The sequence below is a fragment of the Sceloporus undulatus genome, chromosome 5 (assembly GCF_019175285.1).
Source record: "Sceloporus undulatus isolate JIND9_A2432 ecotype Alabama chromosome 5, SceUnd_v1.1, whole genome shotgun sequence".
NCBI lineage: Eukaryota > Metazoa > Chordata > Lepidosauria > Squamata > Phrynosomatidae > Sceloporus > Sceloporus undulatus.
The window spans coordinates 101,244,787-101,263,614 of NC_056526.1; the positions used below are offsets into that span (position 1 = coordinate 101,244,787).

Sequence of the window (18,828 nt, forward strand, 5' to 3'; positions counted from 1 at the left end):
AGGCTCCTCCCTCCCTAACTGTCATCGTTCGGCCTCTGAGGGAGAGAGAAGGCTGGCTCAGTACCATCAGGGGCTGGCCTGAAGAAGGAGGCTCCTCCCTCCCCAACTGTCATCTTTCGGCCTCTGAGGGAGAGAGAAGGCTGGCTCAGTACCATCAGGGGCTAGCCTGAAGAAAGAGGCTCCTCCCTCCCTAACTGTCATCGTTCGGCCTCTGAGGGAGAGAGAAGGCTGGCTCAGTACCATCAGGGGCTGGCCTGAAGACAGAGGCTCCTCCCTCCCTAACTGTCATCGTTCGGCCTCTGAGGGAGAGAGAAGGCTGGCCCAGTACCATCAGGGGCTGGCCTGAAGAAGGAGGCTCCCTCCCTAACTGTCATCTTTCGGCCTCTGAGGGAGAGAGTAGGCTGGCCCAATTCCATCAGGGGCTAGCCTGAAGAAGAAGAGCCCTCCCTCCGGTCCATCTGCCTTGGTCCAGGCCTCAGAGGGAGAGAAGAATGCTGGACCTGATTCCCTCCCCCCCTCACCATTCCCTTCTCCTTTTGTGTCGTGTCTTTTAGATTGTAAGCCTGAGGGCAGGGAACTGTCTGTTATCCCCTCTATTGTAAACCGCTCGGATTCCCAGTGATTGGGCGGTATATAAATAAAACCTATTATTATTATTATTATTATTACAGGCTGATGATGACTGCATCTTGGAGATCTGATGACAGTTTACCTTTTTCCCAGCAACTCACAAGGAGACCGTGGAGTACATGACCATGTTTCCAAGCTTCAGGTGGAATTCCATCAATCCTGGCTGCCTTGCCATTTTTCATCTGTTGTATGGCCTTAAGGGTCTCTTCCAAAATGGGAGCTATGTCCAATTCATTTTTCATCGGTGGTTATGTCATATGTTGAATAGCTGAGTCTTGGACTACTCAGTTGGCACTAAAGAGGCTTTGGAAATGTTCAGCCCATCGGTTCAGAATGGAAGCTTTATCTGTGACTAGTGTTTGACCATCTGTACTGTATAGGGAGCTTTGGACCTGATATGTAGGTCCAAACACTGCTTTAAGAGCTTTGTAAAACCTCTGGAATCACCCAGATCTACACAATGTTGTGTCTTTTCTGCTAAGTTGATACACCACTTGTTCTGAATGTCTCAGAGTTTTTGTTGGAGTTGACTACATGCGAGGTGAAAGGCTGCTTTTTTTACATGGCAAGATTGCTGGGCGAGGTGTGCCTGGTGAGCAGTTCTCTTCTTTGCCAACACTCCTGGACCTCTTGGTTGTTTTCATCAAACCAGTCTTGGTTTTTCTTGAGGGAGAATCCTAAGGATTCTTCTGCAGATTGCAGGAAGCTGTTTTTGATATGTTGCCAAAGAGCTGTAGGAGAAGAGTCTACAAGATTGTCTTCAAGTTTTGTTTGCAAATTTGCTTGGAAGTTGTCTCTCATGGCAGCTTGTTGAAGATTGTTGACTTGGAGTCTCCTCTTTAGGATGCCACCCCTCTTAGGTTTAAACTTAAAATGAAGATTTAGTTTACATCTTACAAGGCGATGATCTGTTTGACATTCTGCACTGGGCATCACTCTGGTACGATGAGCATCGCAAATATTTCTCTGGTGCACTAGGATATAGTCAATGAGGTGCCAGTGTTTGGATCGGGAATGCATCCAGGTTGTCTTCATGCTCTCTTTCTGCTGAAAGATGGTGTTTGTAATAGTCAGCTGCTGTTCTGCACAAAACTCTAGCAGGAGCCGTCCGTTATCATTACAGTTTCCAACACCATGCTTGCCTAAAACACCTTTCCAGGCTTCGAAGTTATTTTCTACTCTGCAATTGAAGTCACCAAGGATAATGATTTTGTCTTCTGCAGGGACTTTTTGTATAAGGTGGCGTAGGTCTGAGTACAATTTGCCTTTCTCCACAGGGTCGACTTGCATAATTGGGGCATATATACTGAAGAGAACAACATGTGGGAGGTGTAAGGTGATAATGTGATCAGAGTGTCCTGTTGGCAAGGTTTTGAGTTTGGAGGCAATGGAGTTTTGATCATAAAACCTACACCTGAAAGATGTTTTTCAGTTTTGGGTTTGCAAGACCAGTAGAGTGTGTAGCCGGCACCGTGTTCTTTAAGGCTGCCTTCCTCGTGGAGACAAACTTCACTAAGAGCAGCGATGTCAATGTTAAGTCGTGACAGTTCATGGGCTATTAGAGCAGAACAACGCTCAGGATGTCCACTATCTGCAGAATCTTGCATGGTTCTGATGTTTCAGCATGGAAGCTTTAGTCTATTTGCACCTTTGGAGGTTGGTGTGTGCCTTCGTTTCTTTGTCTTTGTTTGACCACATCAGAAGATGCCTGTTGGCCGCCGCTAGCCAACCGGGTATATGGGGATGAGCTTTCGTTAGGCCACCTTTTCTAGGCCCCTCTCCATATGGAGCAAGCAGTGCTCTCCTTAAAAAAGTCTGCTTGGTCATCCGCAGTCAGACTCAAGCTACCAAAGTCCTGAACCGCCTGCATGCAGGGTTGGGTCTGCGGCTTCCAGTGCATCTTTACACCTGCCATTTTGTCCCTCGCCTATCGCTACAGGGCTTTTTCGGGGATTGGATGTATCCTTTGAGCCTGTGCAATGGGTTTTTCTGGTGGAGCTCAGCATGCACAAAACTGGCCTCACCCTTTAAACCAGAGGTTCATCTGCTGAGGCCTTGACAATCATGGACAATGGCAACGAGGTCCTTGGGTCGTAGGTTTGATTAGAGTTTCCTTCTCTTAGATGGTTGTCCTTACAGGGTTAGACGAGCACCATCTGCCTGGGTTTGGGATTAGAGTTTTCCTTCTCCTAGGATGGTTACCATAAAGCTAGAGAGCCCACCCTGCCCTTTGGCACTCTTGGTCAGACCCTTCGGTTGTGACCTGTCTGGCATGGGAGGCCCTACCAGTGGCTATTATACCACTGCCAGCATAGCTCACAATTTCATTAGGGTACGTAAGCCTCTCCCCCACGACAAGGGGGCGTCAATGGAGAGGTAAGAATAGCATAATACATACAAATAATACATTACAATACAGGAAAGGGTTCAGTAAAGTAAGGCAGGCAACAAATTAAAAACATCAAATAACAAATGATAGTCACACAATGCCTGGGAACACTTCTCTGAACACAATGGTCTTCATCTCAGTTAAGTTCCCCTATTTTTGTATTTCTGGGCCAGTGGCATCACTGGGTGTGGGTATGGAGGTGTGGCCCACATAGGATGACAACCCAGATGAGAGGTGACATCCTATTGGGTCTTCCTTCTGCAGAGGGAAGGGGTGAGTGCATCTGGGCCTGCTTCACCACAGCGGCAGTAGTCCCTCATGGGTAGCCACTGCCAGTGTGGCAAAAGAAAAGGCTGAGCAGAAGGGGCATGACAAGGAAGCCTCCCTGGCCTCAAAGCCCCTCACCCACCCTCTCTCTCTCTCTCTGTATCCCTCCTTGCCATTGCTGCCCTGCTCTCCTCCAGCTGCTCTCCTTTCTGTTGGTTGTGCACCAGGAAAGGAGGCTATGGTGCCCTTTGACAACATGAGTCCTGGTTGCTGCGAGCTAGCCAGCTGGGCAGGGAAAGCAGGCAGGTGGACTGGAGGGAGCGGCTCTGGAGCAGAGGTTGGAGCTGGGGCCACCCTCATCCCTCCCTCACTAGAGCAGGAGAGCAGCAGGATCCCACTAAAGTGGTAGCTGTTTATCTAGTTGCACTTTTCCATGCTTTTGAACTGCTAGGTTGGCAGAAGCTGGGACTAGTGACAGGAGTGTCCAACTGCCAAACCTACTGATCCTGCAATCATCAGATCAGCATCTTAATTGCTGTGCCACGTCCCATGGGATGCTCTGGGCAAAACTTCAAGTTAAGTGGGGGATTCTGATTTCTTAACAATTGACAAGGAATAGAGATGCGATAGTATGCATATGCGGAGATGCGATCTATCGCATGATCGATTAACGGAATAGAGGAGCGCTTAATTAGCGTATCCCTTGCAATCCCAAAGCTTGGCTGAGACCAAGCACTTGGGTTCATCCATTCCGTCGGGGACTGATGGATGACAGATCCAGACCTCAATCATTAGAGCCAACCCTACATTTTGGTGTTAATGTGTTTAATAAAGCTGTGGCTTTTTTCCTTCCAATCACTGTGTATTGCATTTGTTCCGCAGCGGCTTCCCTCTGAGGTAAAAAAAAACAGTTGCACTGGATAGAAGCAGCAACTCTCAGGAAATGGTTATCCTGTTATTGTGTTGTTCATCTTCTAAAACCATCTCCATCCTTAAACTACTATTAGGCTCACAGTGCAGTCTTTTTCCTCTGTAGGGAAATATCAGCTGAGGTGATTTAGACCGTGGGAAAAACATGTGAGGAAAGACTCCCATTTCCAGCCTCCACTGTGAACCAGTTTGGAACCACTCAATCAGTTATATTTTATATAAAATTAAAGCTATAGGGGCACTAATAAATGATTCCTAATTATGAATGTAGTTTAGCCTTGTGTCTGTTTTCCTCCCCCATTCACATTTATTTCCCCCTCCTTTTTTCTTTCATCAATCTTTTTCTTTAACTTCTTGTTCATCCATCTTTTCCTTCTCCTCAACTCCATCTTTCTATTTTATAGTTGCATATTACAAGACAGCAGTTAGAGATTAATGTAATACTAGAGCTATGCTCAAAGAAAAGACATGCCAATTAGTACAGCAGAAATCTTTCCAAGCTCCTGGGATCCTGATCCACCTTCACAGGTGTGCAAAGCCCTATGTTTAAAATGGGATCATATATATGGGCTATATTGATTTTTACAGGAATTGGAGCATTATAATATTTTTGTGTTATAGCAGTCCTTTTCCACTGGTCCAGGTTTTACAGAAAACCTTAAATTCCCAAATCATAGCTTCCCAGAAATAACAGTAACTGTACTGAATGCATTAGCTTACAGACCTTTCATGTTAAATACTTTCATTTGGTGGAGGGGGGATTATAGTGGGTTTATAAGCAGCAAATCAGAATCAAATATCAAGATAGCAGTAGTACTGTGAGGGACTTGGCCAATATTTAATTATTATTTTTTTAAAATGTCAAATAGATGAAATAATAAATAAGAACCTCACAAAGCCTTGTCAACATCTGCTCACACAATGAAACTCATAAAAGTTCATATCAAGGCAAAGATTGTCCTTGTCTTCCGTAATCACTCTGTTCAATAAAAGCCTGGGAAACCAGATGACTGTTGCAAGATGATTCCATTTAAGTAAAACCATCTGGTTGGACATTGCTGTGAAATAAATGCAATTAAACCAAACTATGGGAAGATAAAGCTGGTAACTGGATACAAGCTGGAAATGTAAAAGGATTAGGGAAAAAACAAATGGCTCCAGTAATACAATTGCAACAGACAAGTCTGAACTATTCATGGATAAGTTAATGAGAGCTTAGAAAGAGAGGAGAGGACAGAGCAGAAGAGTTCTTCCTTTAGTGAAAATTAAACACATACCGCAAGGTAGTTAAAATTGTTTTTTAAATTTGATAACTTTGAAGGTGTATAATATCAATATCACTTCAATGCAAATGACAGTATTTACTAGGCTGGGGTCAGGTTTTAGGAGAATAGAAGTATTGAAAAGAAAATATTGGCAAAAATAATTGGACAAGAATGTTTTTTTTTAAATATGTCTACATCATATGACATAGCAGCCTACTGAAGCAGAGGCAACAGATCCCTTCATCCCACTCTTCTAGCTTGAAAGTACATGTTCACCACCTGTTTTTAATTTGTTAATGATTCTATGATTTTTACAGGTACATATTTTAGGGAGTATTGTGTTATTGCTTTATATAAAGGCTAGTAAAAAGGTAAAAATAAAAGGTAAAGATTTCCCCTTTGACAAGATTGTCAAGTGATGTCTGACTGTAGAGGTGGTGCTCATCTTGTTACTAAGCTGAAGAGCCAGCGTTGTCAAAGATGCCTCTGTAATCATGTGGCCAGCATCACTGCATGAAATGCTGTTACCTTCCCACTGAAGTGGTACTTATTTATCTACTTCCACTTTTGGGAGTGGTAAATCTTCTTCACTCATTCTAAAACCACAGTTATGGGTTGAAGCATGTGCATGTGTGTGTTCAATTATAAAATAAAAGACAACCAAAAGAAAAAAAAAAGTATAAAACACGACCAAAAAAATCCACAAAAACAGACAAATATCACATTTCCCCCTCCACTTCCTGAACATTATTTTACAATTGAACCCACATGTGCACACACTTCAACCCATAACTGGGATTTTAGAATGAAGGAAGAATATTTACCACTCCCAAAAGTGGAAATAGATAAATAGGTACCACTTCAGTGGGAAGGTAGCAGCATTTCATGCAGTGATACTGGCCACATGATCACAGAGTCATCTTTGACAACACTGGCTCTTCAGCTTAGTAACAAGATGAGCACCACCCTCTACAGTCAGACATCACTTGACAATCTTGCATATATTTAATTTGTATCTAAAATTACTCCTTTCTAACTTTCACACTGTATGTATATAAATATATATATGGTGGTGATGTGTGCCTTCAGGTTGTTTCTGATTATGGTCATGGGTTTTCTTGGCAAGACTTGTATGAATTGTTCCAGATCCTGTTCTCTTGAGCAGTAGAAAACAAACTTCTTCCATCCTCAATATAACATCCCTTGAAATATTTAAACAGAGCATTTTAACCATGGACGTTATCAGACAAGGACAATTGGAAGTATAATGCAATGGCAATCCGAACGCAATCATGGGGTTTAACGTTATTGTGTGATAGACTACCACATGCAATTTTGGGCAAAGGCAAGCTATTTTCGGGCAATGGAAGCCAGTTCAAACACAATTTGCATTCATGTAAATTCGTTGAACTAGTGAATTCACGTAATTGCATTCTGGCCCCACTTTCTTTTCATTTGAAATAAAGAGAAATTACTCCCGTGTGAAACTCCCTTCTCTTCTAGGGGCTAAACATACCCAACTCCCTATGTTGCTCCAAATTTCAAACCTTTCACCATTCTGGCCACCCTCCTCTGGCCATGCTCCAGTTTGTCAACATCCTTTTTGAATTGTGGTGCCCAGAACTGGACACAGTATTCCAGGTGAGAACTGACCAAAGCAGAACAGGGTGGTACAGTTAGTTCCCTCTTCCTACTGTTTTAGATTCTTTTTTGCTGTTGTTGTGTGCCTTCAATTCATTTTTGACTTGTGGAAACCCTAAAGTGAACCTATTATGGGGCTTCCTTGGCAAGATTTTGTCAAGGTATACTATGTTGCGACTGGATGAGAATCTAGTAAACTGGCAGGTGTAAACCATGGTAGTTAGCTAAATAGACCAGGTGATTATGTTAACCAATTAGAAAGGTATAACTACCTTGTAGATCTGCTGGATTATGGAGAGCATTCTTTGTATCTTGCTTTCCATGCTGCTGTATCAGGATTTTTGACTGTTCTTTAATTTTTGCTGCTGTGTACTGTGCCATTCATATTGTTTTGTTTTTGCGTCAGTTTTTAAAGGCTTCTGTTAAGTAAAGCTTTTGTTAAATGCCTCAAAACTCTGCTGTTGTTTTTTTACCACAACACCCCCCCCCCACACACACACAGATTTGTTCAGAGGAAGTTTGCCATTGCCTTTCCCTGAGGCTGAGAACATGTGACTTGCCAAAGATCACCCAGTGGGTTTAGTTGCCAAGCTGGGAATGGAACTTTGATCTCCAGAGTCATAGTCCAACAATCAAAGCACTATGCCACATTGGTTCATACACAAACACACACACGAGCCAATGTGGCATAGTGCTTTGATTGTTGGACTATAACTTGGGAGATTCTGTATGGTAGAAAAGACAAAAAAGAAATTCAGACTACCTGACAGAAAAGAAATTCTTTTTTAATACTGAAACCCTTCATTACATTGTCTCATTTTCTTGTCTTAACATAATCTATAGACTGCCAGTTATGCAATTAAGTTTGTATTGAATTTCCTTTAACCAATTTGTTTCTTATTGGATCCAACGAAGTCCAATAATTTTTGTACCCACTCTTAAACATTTAGGGTTAACTTCTGCTTTCCAGTATTTTATATAAATCATCCTTGTGTAGCAGAATTCTTTTTGAATTTAATTTAGAACCAGAATCAGGGAGACCCAGGAGCTCGATTGGAAAGGAAACATAGTTTATTTCTGCTGCAGCAGTGTTCCCAGAGGAAATTGATATTCCAAATTCTGGGACCCCAAATTCAAAGTGAACCAAGTTTTTATCGTGGCGGTACATTGCGCCAAAAACGGTGTCCTGTCGGCACCTGTTCTCTCTCTGCAGGGAAGCCGCAGCCGCCAAACCATGTGGCTTCCCTGCAGCATAAAAAGAACCCACAAAAAGTGGGTTCTTTTTACGCCATGGCTACAGAGTAACAAGTGCACCACTGGCTCACTCATTACGTAAGCGCCGCACAGCACTTGCGTAACAATGGCGGTGCCCATGTGTACAGGGCACCACTATTTTGATGCCCTCAACACATGCTAGGTTTGAGCGGCATCTCGAAGCGCCACCCTGAGCCAACCCTAGCATGTGATGAGGGCACTGGAAAGGGCCGGTCTGTACCGGCCCAGTATTTTAAAGAAAACTAGAAATTACATTTCATTGGTTACATTTGAATTAAAACATTGCATTAATTGGGTGCTCTACCTTACACCTAACATACAACATTAACCCTCATCAATCAATCAGTCTGCAGCTTATCAGGCCTGTGTCCCAGGATGGCATTCCAAACATCTCTGATTTTGACTAGGCACACCTGTAGGTGCCTCAAAATGAATACAGACATGTCACTCTGACATTTTCAGCCATCTGTCTCAAAACAGTCCTTGCCCAAAGTCCATGCTTAAATCCTCTAACTATTAACATATTGGCTATACATTGGCTACATCTATGAATTAATTTTCATTTATTTCTTTTATCCTCTTCACTTGCTGCTGTAATCATATAGCATAGTAAGTTTCTATTTTCTCTTTCCATTTTTTCTTCAAAATCTACTATATTTAAGAGGAATAATTCTGGCCTAAATGCTATTTCTTCTCTCAAAATCTTTTATATCATCTTACTGATTGTTAACCATTATTTTGTTGTTGCTGCTTTTTTACAAATCCACAATTGATGATAAAATGATCCCATGTGTTTGTTACATTTCTAACATTTGTTATTCACATTTTTATAAATTCTCACCAATTTTTCGGAAGTCACATATGGGCCAAAGTATTTTAAGGGAGGCCTTGACTAGCTAACAGAGGGGGAAAGGTGGGGGGAGGATATACCTATGTAGAACAATACTCCAAACCTGGAGAGGAAAAAATGTAATTTTCCATTTTACTGAAAAACCAACAGTGTCAGAATGCTTTCGTCATGATTGGGCCATAGAAAAATAAATGCCAAAGGAAAGAAAGGGATACCTGTAACACATCAGTAGAACCCCCACTTTCCTGGGTTTAGTGTTATGCATCTTCAGATATGACAGGGAAAGCTTCTCGTCTGAGGGGCAAAGCAGACAGGTAGATTGGAGCTGCCTCTGGCTGCTGCAACTGTGATTCGCCTCGGACCATGGTGATCAGACAGCCCGTTCTTAAAGCGGGCCACTACTGCAGTCCCAAACAGGTGGCTTGAGGCCATGTTAGGCAGCCTCAGAGTGGCTTCCAGCAACTCAAGAGGGATGCACCATCTGCATGCCATGACCCCAGAGCAGCCAGAAGCCACTACTTTTGGCCTGCCTGTTTTGGGACTAAGGCCTCTTCAGAGCAGCTGCTAGCTCATGCAAACAATACTGAGATAGATTAACCAATTTAGGCAGCTTCCTTGGTTCCTAAGTCTTTCCTCTGATATTAGTTTTCAGTGTGAATCTAATCACAGAATTATAGAATCACATCGGAAGAGATCTCAAAGGCCATCAGGTCTAACCCCCTGCTATGCATTGTGAATACACACACATTGTGAATATACAATCAAAGCACACACACCCCCTGACAGATGGCCATCTAGCTTTTGTTTTTTAAAAAATTCCAAATAATGTTTTTGTATTATTCATCATTCAATAATGTGACACCTGAACTGGTACAGCTAAGACATAGATTTATTTTCTCATTGAAAACTAGGTTTAAGATTTCATGTTAATAGGGAAAGATGTTTTGCCCTCACTTCTCCCACTTCAAATAAGACAAATATGAAAACCTAATATTATGTTTCATTTCAAACAGATATCATGTAAATAATCCCTAAGTTGAAGATAATTAAAATAGCTTCAGAATATTATCTTACCTCGAGAATAGTTCCATTGAAAACACAGCCATTCACAGGTTCTGCAGCAAATATGAAATGTATTAATACTGGTAATTTGAACACAAAGTATACCAGTTTTAATAAAATATAACTGAAACCACCCTGTAAGTTTGACCATAATGTACATATCATAGCTGCTGTGCTTCATGGAGGTTTTTTTTCCCTTCCTTGCTTCTTCCTCTCATTTAGAGAAGGACCATGAAATTTATTTGTAAATTGGAGTATCCAGTTGTTTTTGTTGTTAGCTGCCCTCAGGTCATGAATCTGACTCAGGGCAACCCTGTGAAGATCCTGGAGATGTCATTAACTGTAATCTATTAAGAATCAAATACAGCTGCTCAGATCATGCCATTGAAACAGAAAGAGAGAGAGAGAGAGAGAGACCAAAATGTTGCCCAGCATTGTTTATAACACTAAATGGAGTTGTAGTGCCACCAAAGAATGTTTCTCAAAGTCTACTTTGAACAAAAATAGCCATAAATTTCCCAACTGTTTAAATATCTTTGCAAGTATTGCTTTAAAAAAAGTCATTTTCCAAATTGTGCTTTTTAATAGGTTGTTCCCATTAACTAGTGATCCTAACTATCCTGCTCTTGCTCCTTGTTCTTTTACAAATTGGATGTGTGTGTGTGTGTGTGTGTGTGTATATATATATATATATAGAGAGAGAGAGAGAGAGAGTTGTCTCTTCATATTCCTGGACTTGGGATTCGTAAATTTGATTATTTGTGATCTCAGCGTGAGCCCTGCCCACCTCCTCCTCTCATGCTTGGGACAGCTGGCTGCAGCTATCACAGATACAGGAAAGGGTAGGCAGGGCTCCCATGAACACTGCCTGGTCCATTTCTCCTGTGCTTGGGACACCTGGCTGCAGCTATCCCAGGCACAGGAGATAGTGGGTGAGGCTCTCTCACGTGTACTGCCCAGTCCCTGCCTCTTGTCCTTGGGACAGCTAACTGCAGTTATCTCAGGCATCAGAGGAGAAGGTGGGCAGGGCTTGCACTATTCGCAAATTTTCCATATTCATGGGGTCTTGACGACTCTCTCTCTCTCTGTGTGTGTGTGTGTGTGTGTGTGTGGCTGCTGTGTACCTACAAGTCCTTTCTGACTTACAGTGACGATAAGGCCAACCTATCATAGAATGTTCTTTGTAAGATTCCTTCACAGGAGGTTTGCCACTGCCTTCCCCTGAGTTTGACAGCATGTGACTTGTACAAGTCCATTGTTGCCAATTTCTGGGGAATTCCCTGGAATCTGGGGAAATTAATTAATTTCTTTCCAGGGATTTTGAATTAATAATAATAATAAATATTGGGAAATTCCAGGGATTTTGGATTTTGATAAAACATTCCAGGGAATATCTTTGAGGCTTGTTGGCAACACTGACAAGGTCACCTAGTTAGACTATGCTCAACCCACCATATCATGCTCGCTCTCTCTCTCTCCCTCTCTCTCCCTCTCCCTCTCTCTTTTGATAGACGACAATGGCCACACCAGTCAAACCACCTGCAAAACAAGAACCTCTGACAGATGGCCATCCAGCCTCAGCTTAAAAACTTCGAAAGAAGGAGAGTCCATCACTCTTCAAGGGAGTCTGTTCAACTGTCAAACAGCTCTTATGATCAGTAAGTTCTTCCTAATGTTAAGGTGGGATCTCTTCTCCTGTAGCTTGCATCCACTGTTCCGTGTTTTAGTCTCTGGAGCAGGAGAAAACAAGCTTGCTCCCTCTTCAATGTGACACCCCTTCAAATACTTAAACAGGACTATTAAATCACCACTTAACCGTCTCTTTACCAGGCTAAACATACCCAGCTTCCTAAGTATTTCCTCATAAGGCATGGTTTCCAGGTCCTTCACCATTTTGGTGGCCCATTTTGGACACACTCTAATTTGTCAACATCCTTTTTGAATTGTGGTGTCCAGAACTGGTCACAGTATTCCAGGTGAGGCCAGACCAAGGCAGCTTAGAATGGCACCATTACTTCCCTTGATTTAGACACTATACTTCTATTGATGCAGCCTAAAATTGAATCACAGAATCATAGAATCATAGAGTTGGAAGAGACCACTAGGGCCATCCAGTCCAACCCCCCTGTCATGCAGGAGCTCTCAGTCAAAGCATCCCTGACAGATGGCCATCCAGCCTCTGCTTAAAGACCTCCAAGGAAGGAGACTCTATCACCCTCTGAGGGAGTGCGTTCCACTGTCGAACAGCCCTTACTGTCAGGAAGTTCTTCCTAATGTTGAGGTGGAATCTCTTTTCCTGTAGCTTGCATCCATTTTTCCGGGTCCTGTTCTCTGGAGCAGCAGAAAATAAGCTTGCTCCCTCGTCAACATGACATCCCTTCAAAATATTTAAAGAGGGCTATCATATCACTTCTTAACCTTCTTTTCTCCAGGCTAAACATACCCAGCTCCCTAAGTCGTTGCTCATAGGACACGGATTCCAGACCCTTCACCATTTTAATCGCCCTCTTTGGACACGCTCCAGTTTCTCAATGTCCTTTTTGAATTGTGGTGCCCAGAACTGGACACAATATTCCAGGTGGGGCCTGACCAAAGCAGAATACAGTGGCACTATTACGTCTCTTGATCTAGACACTATACTTTTATTGATGCAGCCTAAAATTGCATTGGCCTTTTTAGCTGCCGTATCAAACTGTTGACTCATGTTCAACTTGTAGTCTGCTTGGACTCTTTAACACGTAGTTTCATTCAGCCAGGTGTCCCCAATCCTATATTTGTGCATTTTATTTTTCCGCCCTAAGTGCAGTACCTTACATTTCTCCACGTTGAATTTCATTTTGTTAGCTTTGGCCCAGCTTTCAAGTCTATTCAGGTCATTTTTAATTTTGATCCTGTCCTCTGGGGTATTAGCTATTCCTCCTAATTTGGTGTCATCTGCAAATTTGATAAGTATGCTCCCAATTCTGTCATCCAGGTCGTTGATAAAGATGTTGAATAGCACTGGGCCCAGGACAGAGCCCTGTGAGACCCCACTGGTCACTTCCCTCCAGGATGAAAAGGAACCATTGTTGAGCACCCTTTGGGTTCGGCCGGTCAACCAATTACAAATCCATGTAATAGTTACCTTGTCTAGTCCACATTTTACAAGCTTGTTAACAAGAATGTCATGGGAAACCTTGTCAAAGGCCTTACTGAAATCAGGATATACTATATCCACAGCATTCCCTTCATCTACCAAGCAAGTAATTTTTATCAAAGAAAGAGATTAGATTTGTCTGGCATGACTTCTTTCTCTGAAACCCATGTTGACTTTTTGTGATTATGCAATTGCCTTCTAGATGTTCACAGACTCTCTGTTTAATTATCTGCTCCAGAATCTTTCCTGGTATTGATGTCAGACTAACTGGATGATAACTGTTGGGTTCCTCTTTTTTTCCCTTTTTGAAGATGGGGACAACATTTGCCCTCCTCCAGTCTGCTGAGACTTCTCCTGTTCTCCAGGTGTTCTCAAAGATTATTGCCAATAGCTCCGATATTACATTTGCCAGTTTTTTAAATACCCTTGGATGGAGTTCATCTGGTCCTGGAGACTTAAATTCTTTTAAATTAACACGGTATTCTCTCTACTATCTCTTTACTTATTCTGTGCTGAAATTCCCCTATTCTGTCCTCTGCTCCATTATCCTCAGGTTGAGCATCCTTTTCCTTTTCTGAGAAGACTGAGGAAAAGAAGGTATTGAGAAATTCTGCCTTTTCTCTGTCCCCTGTTAACATTTTGCCATCTTCCTGATGCCGTGGCCCTACCATTTCCTTCTTCTTCCCTTTGCTGCAGACATATCCAAAAAAGCCCCTTTTGTTGTTCTTAACCTCTCTAGTTCATTCTGTGCTTTAGCTTTTCTGACTTTACCCCTACACATGGCTGCTATTTCTTTGAATTTCTTTTTTGTGATTTCCCCCTTTTTCCATTTCTTATAAATGTTTTGTTTAAAACTTAGCTCAGTTGAAAGTTCCTTAGTCATCCATCCTGGTTTCTTGAGACATCTCCCATTTTTCTTCCTGACTGGAACTGTTTGAAATTGTGCCTTCAGTATCTCCCTTTTGAGAAAGTCCCATCTGTCCTGAACTCCTTTATCTTTTAGTATTTCTGACCATGGATCGCTCTCAATACTTCTCTAAGTTTACTGAAATTCACTCTCCTAAAGTCTAGAATGTGTGTCTGACTATGGTTGACTTCTCTTTTCCACTGTATTACAAACTCGAGGAGAACATGGTCACTTCCACCTAATGATCCCACCACTTGCACCCCATTAACCAAGTCATCCTTGTTGGTTAGGATCAGATCTAAAATAGCTGGTCCCCTTGTTGCCTCTTCCACCTTTTGGACAATGAAATTGTCTCCAAGACAAGTGAGAAATTTACTAGACCTTGAGGATTTTGCTGATTTTGACTTCCAGCAAATATCAGGACAGTTGAAGTCGCCCATCACTACTACATCTCTCCTATTATGTTCAGGAAAATCTCTTGCTTCCTAATAGTCTGAAGTGCACATACCCAGCTCTCCAGCTGCTGGACTTTCTCTTCCAACAGGGCTGCTGATTTGCCCTTGGTGCAGGTGAAGTTATCTACATCTGTAGGTAAGAGCACAAACATCCCACAACTGTTGCAATTGACTGCAGCAGCTCTTTCACTGTCCATATTCAGAAGTCTTAAGTAGGCACTGAAAAAGTACTTTGGGCTTCCCCCTCAAAAATCCTCCTTTTAAACACCGATGTAAAACACCCCCGTTTGCCTGGCCTGTACCTCAAGCTCTGTAAAAATAATAAAAAAAGTAAACAAATGCAAGATACTGAAGCTATAGCTGTAAAGAGAGCTCCTGGCTAAATGCAGTCACTGTTTCAAAGCTTTCTTTAGGAGGTGGCAAAAAAGAAAAAGTTGGAGAGTCAGAGAGGGAAAAGGAAGGAAGGAGACTAATGTAGCTACAAAAAATAGCAGGAGAAGGATAAAAAGGATGAGGATAAAAATAAAGTGATGAGTAATGGGAGAAGACTTGTGTCAGTGTTTTTGTATGGTATTCTCCCTGATCACATGGTCTAAGGGGGAAAGGGCTTCCGCTGAGTCACTCAACTAGTTGGGGGCAGAACAAGCATGCAATAATTCTATAGAGCTGCTACCTCAGTCTCTGGAACTCAGCAAACTGAAAGAATAAAAAGGGGATTTGGGAGGGGCATTTCATGGGGGATTTTACAGGCAAAGCTTGGTCTGATAGGATGGTGATCATGAGATGGTGACAGACTTGTTGCAGAGACATGCAACATCTGTACCATGTTTGTTTGTTTGTTTTTACTAGATAATCTTATATGCTATACTTGCAGCGAGTGCATGTTCATTGTCCTTTTGGAAGAGAAGGTGCAGCTGCTTATATCTAGACTTTTACTTATCAGGATATATGAATTTTTTTGGGGGGGGAAGAGTGAATCAGTCTCTTTTGAAAGGGCAACTCTCTAGGCAGGGCAACTATACCAAAACACAGGAGTAAGATATTTGGAGGAATGTGGCACAGAGCAGCAGAGTTATTGAAAACATGCTTCAACCTTAGAGCGGATTTCAAGCTCCCCTCATATTTTGTGATTATGAGGCACAGAAGCAGGGACAAGAACTTCACCCCTGAAAGTTGCCTGTCATGGAGGCAACCTTGGAGGGTCTATCAATGGAAGAGGTATTGTCAACTCCCAGAGGAGGAAAAGCTGTATGGCAATAGTAGATGATTTGTTGTGAGAAACAGAAGCAGTGGTATGCAGCCCTAATAAGATGTTTTGTGAGGCATGCTGTCTCCCAGGACTGATGCAACAGAGAGGCTGATTCATGATGTAACAGAAAGGCTGGCCAGATGCATTAAACCCACTAACCATTACCCTTTTCTTCTGATACATTTTGATACAAAATATAGCCTTCATGTTGCAAGGACCTACAAGACCCTGAGAAGAAAGGACCTTAGGGCACACATTGTTATTTCATTGTTCCTTTTGTCAAAGGATGTGTCCCAGGAAGAGGAAGAAGAATACCAAAAGTGAACAACTGACTCCACAGATGGTGCAAGCAAGAAAGACTTGGCTTCTTGCACCATGGTCTGTACTTTCCACTTGTTGCCTCTTACACCCTTTCAACAATGAAATTGTCTTCCAGGCAAGTGAGCAATTTGCAGGCCTGAACTTTTTGGCTGAGTTTGACGAGGGATGAAGCTATATACAGAGCTAATAGCTGCTATCTCCTCCCCTGCCCAAGTCTGTGAGCTACTTTCAACTTTCTATACAGAGTTAGTTTCTGGTAGCTCCTCCCCCAAATCAGATCAGTGGCTCAACAGAAGCTCTGTCTCCTCATACCACACACTCAGGAACAGCAAATGGCCAAAACCAAACAAAAGCCCCCCCCAAAGCCCTTAAACAGTGAAAAAATAAAAGATAACCCCTCAAACACAGCTCCCAGATCACCTTCTGATCTCTGCTCTGACATAACAGTCCCTGATAGTTCAACAGAGACACCTTTATTTGGAAGAAGAGCCCTCCCTCCAGTCCATCTGCCTTGGTCCAGGCCTCAGAGGGAGATAAGAATGCTGGACCTGATTCCACCCCCTCACCATTCCCTTCTCCTTTTGTGTTGTGTCTTTTTAGATTGTAAGCCTGAGGGAAGGGAACCGTCTATTAACCCTTCTGTTGTAAGCCATCCGGATTCCCAGTGACTGGGCGGCATATAAATAAATTCTATTATTATTATTATTATTATTATTATTATTATTATTATTACAATGAAGTGGGGGTGATATTATATTTTCTATTTGAGTCAACATTACCACAAAATATGTTCATGTGGTGTGCGCCTGTACAGGGGTCCATCCATCCATGCCCTCTTGTGTGATAGCCCATTCCATTTTAAAATCTCCATTTCAGTCAAAACCGCATGGCAACAAAGCATGCCCAGTTTACACTGAGCTATTTTATAGATTATTTATTTATTTATTTATTTATTCCTTGAATTTATATCCCCCTTCTCTACTTTTTTTCATGACAGATTTTTTTTTAAAAAAATACTCTTGAACCTTGATGTTACAAAGCATGCTGATATCTGTACTGATGATATGTAAGAATGTAGTATATTCTGTCATATCATTGTTGTTTTGGTTGTAATACACAGCATAATGACTAAGAAATATAAAAGAGTTATCTATAGATGTTATAGGCTTATGCTGAGAATAATGAGAGGCATAGTACTTGGTGGTCGTTCAGGGAAATATTTGTGGTCTGATACAGAAATGGGCAAATGTGTAGAGGGGGAAACTTCTCAAAGTCAGCTGCTAGAAAACAGAAAGCAGAAGTAAGAACAAATTGGGATGAGGGACTGAGCAAGTAAAGGAGGCATGGAAGAAAGGGTTTGTATGTTTTAATTAGTAAGCCAATTAACATGAAACCTGTGAAAAGTTGAGATGGGACATTGCTAATTTCATGCCAATGTTGTGGAGTGATGCCACTTCTGTCTGCAGATGTCTTCCTGTTAATACGATTCTATGATTCTAATACCCAAGATTCTTCTGGAATAGGCTAAACAGAAAAGGTGTTTACACCAGTGAAGAGATCCAGGACATTGATCCTGGAAGCCAGGTGGAGAACATCTGAATAAAAATTAAAGGGGAGCAAAACAACAGGGATGTTATTGTGGGAGTCTACTACAGACCCCAAGTCAAAGTGAGGAACTGGATGATGCCTTTCTAGAAAAGGATGACCACACACTCAGAAAGGAGAGATGTCATAGTAATGGGTGATTTCAACTATCCTGATATTTGCAAGATGTCAAGCTCAGCCAAAACTTTAAGGTCTTAGCAAATTGCTCCCTTGCCTAGAAGACAATGTCATTGTCCAAAAGGTCAAGGATGCAACTGTTTTAGATCTGATTGATCCTAAGCAACAAGGATGACCTTGTTAGTGGGGCACAAGTGGTGGGATCTTTAGGTGGGATCATGTTCTGCCGGAGTGTGTTATACAGTGGAGAGGAGAAGCCAGGAATAGTCAGACACACATTCTAGACTTTAGGAAACCTAGGGGCCATTCTCACTGGCACCTTTGCGCTGGAAGGAACTGGGAAGCTTCAGTCTCTCCCTCCTGGATCCCTCCAGAAGCAAGTGCTGACTACCAATCCAGGGGCATTTTAACCCAAATGCCCTCTTGGGAGAAATCGGGTTTAAGGTGAAGGTGCCTGGCTGTCAATCAAATTAGTTCCGCGATGGTCAGCACTCATAGGGGCATCAGAAGTGTGCTTTCCATACCTCCTTTTTTTTAAAGGATCAGGCACCACTTGTCAAATTTAAAAACCTCTGGTGTGTGTGTGTGTGTGTTGTGGGCATTTGGGTCAGTGCAGGAGATCTGCCCTTGGCCCCATTTTCAACCCCAAAATGCAAGCTAGTGCCATAGTGCCATCTCTGTATCCTGTATCCCACTCCCTTGCCACCCCAGAATGCCTCATACACAGGC

At 42.3% G+C, this 18,828-nt stretch overlaps 1 protein-coding gene across 4 annotated transcripts in view; it reads right to left on the bottom strand.

Moving 5' to 3' along the window:
* The window catches only part of VWF (von Willebrand factor), a 247,354-nt gene that overhangs the window by 31,656 nt on the left and 196,870 nt on the right, over positions 1–18,828 (bottom strand). For all 4 annotated transcript variants that reach the window (XM_042469124.1, XM_042469122.1, XM_042469123.1 and 1 more), the window contains one exon: positions 10,322–10,362. In XM_042469124.1, coding sequence (XP_042325058.1) covers positions 10,322–10,362 — 41 coding nt within the window. The remainder of the gene's footprint in view (positions 1–10,321; positions 10,363–18,828) is intronic.